At 36.7% G+C, this 8,897-nt stretch overlaps 1 protein-coding gene across 1 annotated transcript in view; it reads right to left on the reverse strand.

Annotated features, from left to right (window-relative positions):
• The window catches only part of LOC140169539 (arylsulfatase-like), a 32,933-nt gene extending 25,390 nt beyond the window's left edge, over positions 1-7,543 (reverse strand). The window contains exon 1 of the mRNA XM_072192802.1: positions 7,255-7,543. Within this exon, the coding sequence (XP_072048903.1) occupies positions 7,255-7,543 (289 nt within the window). The remainder of the gene's footprint in view (positions 1-7,254) is intronic.
• Between the last annotated feature and the right edge of the window lie 1,354 nt (positions 7,544-8,897).

Genomic DNA, 8,897 nt, shown 5'->3' on the forward strand with positions numbered 1-8,897 from the left:
CCAACCCTACCATAGCGTTTTGATTTAAAAAAAAAATATTTATGATATTAGTAAACAACTTTCAGGAAGGGTTTCTGGTCATTTGAAGTAGAAATAATGAGGTAAAATGAAAGAAAGCATTTTTTTTTTATCTTGACCGCTTAACTGTGGTGTTCTATTGGAGAGCATTAAAGTTGCGCTGATTCCAATTAGGAGGTCTGGGTAGGGTGTAAGGACGGTGTAAAAATTACAAATATATTCCAAAAAATCAGGTTTGAAATTCGTACATTATGGCTGACGCATAAAGAAAAACATTGCAGGGAAGACCGTGGCAAAGCAAACGTGTTGCATATAAATATTTCCAAATGATCATAATACTGAAGGCCTACATACATACACCCGCATAGGCCTAACAGAATAAGAGAGAAAAAAAATTAGAATGCTACGGTAGGGTTTGAACTTTCAACCTCGCGCACTTCAAACCATGGCGTTGACCACTAGACCATCACAACCTACTGTACTATACTCGCATCTTTTGCAATCTTATTTCTCATTCAGTGTCTCGATCAACAATAATATTTTTAAAACTGCTTTTAAGTTCAGTCAAATGAGGTGATATTACTTTTTATATTGACTTCAATATTTTGTAAGTTAAGGCAGTATTTTGCTTGAATAAATTAATATCACTGGAGTCAACTCGACGATTCTGACGATTATTGTTCGATATAATGGACAAAGCCGTCGCTATTTTGCTAGTGATACTGGTCACCAGTGGTAACGCACGATTGCGACACGTGGCCGTTTTGAGAGTAACTTTCCAACCTACGACTCGATTATTCCACCAATCATTTTCGCTGAAAATTTAATACAAGCTCACGTTAGTTAATATCTATCATTACAGAAAAGCATACGGCCGGCGTTTACTCACTGTTGTAGATATAACCATTGGTGATCGTGGCATGTAATTTTTCTCATTTTCCCGGCTACTGTGGACATGTTCAAGCTTCTTTATTTTCAATATAATTCAACTTTTACTCGTTTTTTGTTGCTTTTATACACAAATGTTTGGTATCTTAGCCGTGGTCATGGTACGTAATGTGAGCAAAAAACGACCCGAGTCTCCCATTTCTGGAGTTATTTCGCTAAAACACGTTTGCCGGCCAAATTTTTAACATTCCCTCATTTCAAATCATTAGTTTTGGTTTCTCTTTTGTTCAGAAACCAAACATCAAGGGATTAAAAAGTGGAGATGAACTGGTCTGCAATCATAACACTATTGTGCTGGGAGGACACAAGAGGGTATATATAACCAAAAGTATAATGGCCTATAACCATACGTATATAATAGCCTATTGTGCTAACATTTTCATTATCGGATATCTATCAACGCGGGCGACAGTTGCTCTCTTCCGTAGGTGGCACACTTTCATGACACCTTATAATTACACCCGAGTTCTATATACGAGGCCTATATGTAGAAATCATGTGCATATATTGAGGGGTGGGGGGGGGGGGTGTTTTGTTTATTTGTCTGAAATATAAACGATGCATGATGATGTAGATGATTTGATTATGAATTAGATTATTCCCCGGAAAGCACAACCCATACCTCTTACCTATGTTCACTCCGCCACCTATATATAACCTCCTCCCTCCCCCCTCCCCACACTCGATATCGACTCTTCCCTATTATTCCACTCCACTCTTGAGCTCCCCTCTCCCCCTCCTTCCCTTCCCACTTCCAATGCTCTCTCCCCTCTGTTTCTCGTTCTCCCTTACCCTTACCCATCCCCACCCACCCCACCCCCACACACACACACCCTCTTTCCCTGACGATCTCTTCTCTCTCTCTCTTCTCTAATAAATAAATTGAATAAAAGTCAATTTAAAATAGCTTTCTATGATATTGATCTTCCGTCATGCGACATGCACATAAATAGAGTTGTGTATAATAGTGTTTATATCACTGAAGTGTCTATTATATCACTCAAGTGTATAATCTTTCAAGTGTCTATTGTAATGTCTGTGGAAATATTTCGATGGTCGATATATTTTCACAGTGAAATAAGCTAAGGCTATTTCGTAGTCTCAAGTCAATGCTTTCAAACTAAATCAATGCTTTCAAATGTAGACTGCTTTGTTCGACTTCTCTGCTCGTGAATATTGCACTGCGAAATTTAAACATTTCTTTTGTATACTTAGATCAGGTAACTTCAAACCCTGTAATTTTCTTCGCCACACCACTTATAAGAAACTGAAATCAAAACCGAAACTATCTGTCACAAATGTTTAGTTTTTAACAAAAGGTAGAAACAATGAGTTCGATATCTTGTGATTCAAGTGGTTAGGCAGGACAATAGAAAACCACGTGACCAAAACCAAAACCAAAACTAAAACTAAACATTTGAAATGAGGCATTGTGTTATAACACTGTGCTCATCAACCCGTTATAATTTTCTATCGAACAAAAGAGGTCACGAAGTTTCCGTCGTCCACATTGCACAGTTTTACGGTCCAGCGCTTCCCCGGGGGAGCGCTTCAGAGAATTATCTCTGCTGGTCAATCAAAACGCACACGTGAGCTAGCGCGATTGGCATTAATCACATTACCATGTCGAATTTGCACCCAAATGCGTAAAATCTAGAAAACAACTTAATTTTTGTTAATTCGGGTATGCTGTACTCAAATATCAATAATAATAATGTTATTATAAACAGCACTTACTTAAGTAGGGGGTGTATTAACACAGCATATTTGAGATCCCCCCCTTCAAATTATGTGACCAAAAATTAAAGTTTTGGTTGAAACAAAATATTCTAACCCCCCCCTGTACATAGCCTCTGAAATTTGACATTCCGAGTTGGGTATATTTAAATATTTTGAAATGATGGCGTACAAGTCATGTATTCATTTGAAAACTGAATTCAGATACAAAACGCGATATATGTGTCCAAACCAGTGGCTCCGAAGGCTTGTGGATGCAAGCCGCAGGCTACCACGGCTCTGAATATAATAGTCGTGAGACGTAAGTTAAAAGTTTCTTATACTATAGCGATATATGCTATTTTCAAACGTTTTGAGTTAAAGCCATCAACAACAAAAATTCAACGTATATTTTGAAACTTTTGATCAAATACGACATGTGTTTTATTATTTTCTTTATATTTGTTATATGAGTTATATGTTATAACTTATGATGATATAGTTTCATAGTATTACCTCTTAAATGCATATTCAGCGATTTGCTCATTCGGAAAATCCTAAAAAGCATCACAGTTCCGTTTTTGCGCCCCATAGTAGCATTGATGTGCTAACAATATAGCCTGCTAGTAGTTTAAGTCAAAATATGGGATATTTAACACGAAATTGTGATATCTCTAATTAAATAGAGACCTCAGCTATATAATACATGTAGTTAAACGGGGCTTCAACTTTGTCAATATTGCTATTTTTGGGTGAGGGCAATAATTTCATTTCAAAAATACCCAATAACAATTTTAATGAATTTCCCTTCACTCTTATGCAATTTATACACAACTTTATATTTTACACTTTCACTGGGATCAATTTTGTCTTATTTATTGTATGCATTCTACTTCCATGGTGTAAACAATTCAGTTAACACGAAGGTATAAGCATACACTGAAAGGATTAATTTAAACGAACCCACGGGACTGTAATCACTTTAGATGTCACGAGTATCTGCCTACTGGCGTGGGGAAGTAGATAGGTATGTTTAAAAAAAAGGGAGCCACTGGGTATAACAAAAAAAGAGTCCTTGAGTATTCGCAAGTTTTTCTAAGAGACAAGTGGTGTAGCCATGCCGCCCCCTAAAATTTTCAGGGATAAAATGGGGACGGTAAAGAGTAAAGTGTCCTTAAAATGACTAAAAATGGGACACAATTAATGAAAAATGGGGACGAAAATTTGGATTTGCCCTCTCATACCAAAATCCTGGATAGGCTACTGTACGAGCCGCTGGCTTTGAGTGTTTACACACAAGCCCATTTGGCGTCCCGATTAGATTCTCAAATCTGATAAGCACGTGATACAAAATCGCTGACCGCCGTATTTGACCCTGCTACTATATTTGCACAGATTGTGATTCTCACTTCTGTTATTGAGCCTCCTGTTTTAGCCTGAAAATTTAAAAAATAATTGTTTTATTTTCACAAACTTTTAAGCTAAATTGTGTGTTATTTTGTAAAGTGAAGAATGAAATTGGCGGTTATGAATGAGATTAATAATAACTTAATAATAAATAAAGTGTCGGGTATTGTGAAAAAATATTCTTGGTTTCAACGGTAAAATGTTTGGATTTTCCACAAATAAGCGATAAGCAGTAATTAACCACTAAACAATTATAGGCACTGTATAAGTATCTAAAAACTTCTTTAAAAACAATTTGACCGACTTTAATATTCATCACCACAATTGTTGAATTATGCTCTTTTTGGGTAAAGAATCATAAAAAAAACCCTTGATATTCGCCCAAATTTCAACCGTTTTGATGAGGTTTGTCAAAATTTAAAAACAATAATAATAAATGTTTCCGAGATATTCATATCTACTTTCATTCATAGCTAAATAGTTACTCTTTAATCACTTTAGACCAACGATTTAGAAGTTATGAGGCCCAAATGTGTCCATAACTCCAGGGTTTAGACCAACCTTTAACATCATTAGAAGCCAAAATGTTTTAACATTGACTTGTGATATATTAGGGCTTTAATGTTATACAATGGATTTTTCAAGGCTTGATTCCAGAGGGGCGTATGTTAATAATAGGGACAGCCATGCAGAAAAAAAATGAACTCAAGCGTACTTGGTGTATCAATCTACATGCACAATGACCACGAACCTATGAAACCGCGGCACGTGACTGCGTGAGTCATCCAATGTTGCAGGGATAGGTAGGGGCAACCATGATAGGGGCTGCCGCCGGTGGGCAGCTGGGTTTCTGCAATTTTCATATGGTATTTTCTAAATTTTCAATTTCTTTAATATTATCCTTAGATGATATTTGTCGTGAAATAAATAAATGCTGCTATAGGCTATAATAGGCTTAGTAGACGTACCCTGATTATGCAATATACAGGGTGTCTCAATAAAATAGGCCCTGTGGATAGGGGGATATAACTTAAAATATCAGCAGTAAAATTAAAACTGTCTTGCAGATTCAAAATCCATGAAGTGTTTTCTATAGATTGGTGCATAAATTATCAAAATCCGTTCACTCGTCACTGAGATAATTGGGTGACATATTCTGATATCAAATAGTGTGTTTTTTTTAAATTCGCGATATAATGCCATTTTATGGCAAATAAGTAATATTTGATATTTTTGAAATTTACCATTCCTCGAAGTAAATCGTATATATTTAATGATATGTACGGTACGACGAAAAGCCGTCATCTAAAAATTTTTACCTTTCATATTGAAGATAAAGATTTTTTCCCAAATTACAAAACAGAAAAAAAATTGGTGGTGGGGGGGGGGGGTAATCGTTATTTTCAATATGAAAGGTTACAATTTTCAATTGAAAGTCGGCTTTTTATCTCAGCTACAAACACTAAGTACATATCATTAGATTTATGAAGTTAACTTCGAGCATAGTTAAATATCAAAAATACAAAAAATACCAAATTTTAATAATTTGCCATAAAATGTGTGTTATATCATATCGCGAATTGATATGTCTGATGTGCTTTCAGGTCTCACAAAAAATACTGTGCAAACATTGCTATCCGAGCCCTTCACGCAAAGAGAAACGTGTGAAAAACATTATTTTGGGAGAATGACTGATTGATTTTGAACTCCTACTCAGCAACACTTGGCGTTTCCATTTATTTCTTTTATAATAACTATACATTATTGTTAATGTGTATTAACCCATTGGAATGTATTTATTTGTACAAACTTAATTATCTCAGTGACGCGTGAACGGATTTGGATCATTTTTGCACCACTGTTAAGCAAGCACTTTATGGGTTTTGAATCTTTAAGAAATGTTTTATTTTACTGCCGATATTTTAAGTTATGCACCACTTTCCATAGGGCCTATTTTTATTGAGACACCCTGTATACAACAATAACTACAACAACAATAACAAAACCAACAACCAATATTTAATTTGTAAACAAAATATTCATAGGCCTATACCGTACAGGCCGCGCCTATTTAGACTAGTAGGCCCATTCCTGAATTATATAAGTAATAAAAAACATCCCACCGAGGCCCTTAAGCAGCCCCTGGACCCCACACCATGAATTGATTATATCATTAAAGTAAAGGAATACAGGTATAATAGGAAATCAGCTGACAATCGTTCGCATTTGTTTTTCTGTCAAAACATGGTGCAAATACGCAAGCTCATGTACTTCACGAATTTGCTCACCGATAGCTTCACATTCGAGGCTATGGAACATTACATTCGAACTTTAGTCGAAATCCCAATTTCAACGTTAACAGAATATATATTATCCGTTGCAAAACATGTCAACAAAATATTACTCTACCATTAAATATGTAACTGTCTTGTGCGAATTCAAAGCTACAGTTCTCGAGTAAGGGTTCATATGAGGGGTCGTAAGAAGACTATTAATGTAAGACACTATTTTCAACTGTTGCGATTGGGTAGTTGACAGCATCTTGCGAATGGTGATGAGCTTTGACAAAAATGGCATTGCTCATTTCATAGCGAGAGTGTAGAAGAATTCAAATATCACAGCTATACTTTTGTAGGTCCTGTGGTTCTTGAAACAACAACACTTTTGTAAAACGTACATAACTTATCAACAGCAATAAATCAAGCAAGTTTTCAAAGTGTATGATTTGTAGATTGAACTTTTGCAAAACATCAAACTGTTATTTTTCAATAATATATCAATTTAGATAATGAAAATCGATTTTTTTTGTCTGCTTCGACCAACAATACCTAGTTTACCCTTAAATTAGATTAATGATCATTGCTTTTTAGGAAGGCGTACATGCAGTCCAAATTCCTATTGCAGGCGCGTACAAAATGCTGAAAAATAGCCTTTGATTATTTATAGCACGGTCTTGCTATTCTATATTTTTCCTGATCGTAGAAAAATGGCCCTGATTCTTCTCTCGTCATAATTAAAACAAGAAATAATGGTCAGCATAGTAATATAACTGGATTAGTACGGCTATTATTTTATTTATGTTTATTTAAATTCACCACGCTGCAGTTAAGGAGAGAATTATAATGGTTTCATTGTAGTCCAAGAACGAAACCTATAGATACTAACCTGTCATAAGGGCCGCTCGACTAGGAGAACAAAGAGACGAAGCTGAGTAAAAATTCGTGAATCGCATTCCTTCATACGCCATATCATCTGCGGGACCCCACTCCTGTGTTGGGTGGCCGTAAGAAGATAAATCACCCCATCCCATGTCATCCGCGTTAAAAATGATTATGTTTGGTTTGCGGTGTGGTGGCCTGTCAAATGATGGTGCGTCATTTCCTTGATTTGCATTAACCAAGACGATTGCCAGCGTCAAAGTGGCGAGTGTCGCCGTTCGAATTTGTGCTGTCATCATGCTAAGCGACAATATTGCTACTGTTCGATGGACCTTTAATGCCTTTTAAAGACAAAATGTACAAAATAAGGACTTTGGTAGGTTTAAATTTGCATACTGATAATGATATTGGTAATCAGTCAGAACGGAGATATCACTTTCATCCCTGGGGCATTGTTAGAGGGTAATGACTTCGCATCAGTTGTTTTGAGGATATTGTAAAATATCTAGCCATTTTGCTTCGGAACCGGGGAATAACCCGAGGGGCGCAGGATAGTCTGAGGTCCAAAGCACATAAAGGTCATGTTGTATTTTTTGCAATTTCATATCGTCACATTTGTTTTTCTTTTAAATGTGAAAGCAAAATACATTTTTAACTGCATCTCTCGTTTTCCCTGCAAAAAAATCGAATAGACGATTAAGGAAATAGCGCTAGCGACCAATCACACTAGCACGCAATCATGCGATGTCCAAATACGGCGGGCAGGGTCAACGTAAATTGTTCCATAAAAAACACGTCACGGAACGAAAAGAGTACTTTTAGCTACCTCACGAGACACGGTCATTATAGTTTTCAAGGACCTGCATTTGCGCCCACGTATTTAAAAGCAGTAGCGTAGCCAGCGAGGTGGCGGAGGGGGGTGGGGTAGGGGACAGTGCCCCCTGACAAAAAATGAAAAATGGGCCAAAATAGTGTAAAATACAACTTTTTTTTGCGCGCTACACACGCACATTGTAAAGGTATAGTCATTTCCATCCTGAAAATAATTGAAAATACCAAATTTTGCGCGCTACACGTGCACATCGTCCCAATGAAGCATTTTTTGAAGCTCGAAGACATACAGTCTCTATGTACTGTCTGTGCCCCCGAAAAGACAATATGATGTAAAATAAGCAAACGCATTATTAGAAACGTCTATACATATAAGGTTTACCGACACCACCTGTAATTATCATTCTTAGGGTCAATCATCATATCTTGATATTCCTTTGAGCCTGGAGAAGCATCTCCTGGTGGTGGGACTGGTCCCCAATATTGATAGTTACATCCTCGGTTTGGGAAGACCCCATCACAACATGGCCAAACAGTATTATCTCGGGGATACACACTGTAAAAAAGGACCGTAAATTATCAAACGCCCGTATTTCGAAATTTCACGTAATTTGGGAACCAGTCGTAAGCAAAATACATTTTTATAATCAGAACCACCTACCTACCTCCATTGACACCAACACCACCCCCACATATACACACCCCTACATTTTGGTGGGTATTTGCCCTCGCCTCATACATGCTTTTCCCCTTGGCAAAAGGTCATTATATTATATATGTTAACAGCATACATATCTATAACACGTGTTATTTGATATC

The sequence above is a fragment of the Amphiura filiformis genome, chromosome 14, assembly GCF_039555335.1.
Source record: "Amphiura filiformis chromosome 14, Afil_fr2py, whole genome shotgun sequence".
Lineage (NCBI taxonomy): Eukaryota > Metazoa > Echinodermata > Ophiuroidea > Amphilepidida > Amphiuridae > Amphiura > Amphiura filiformis.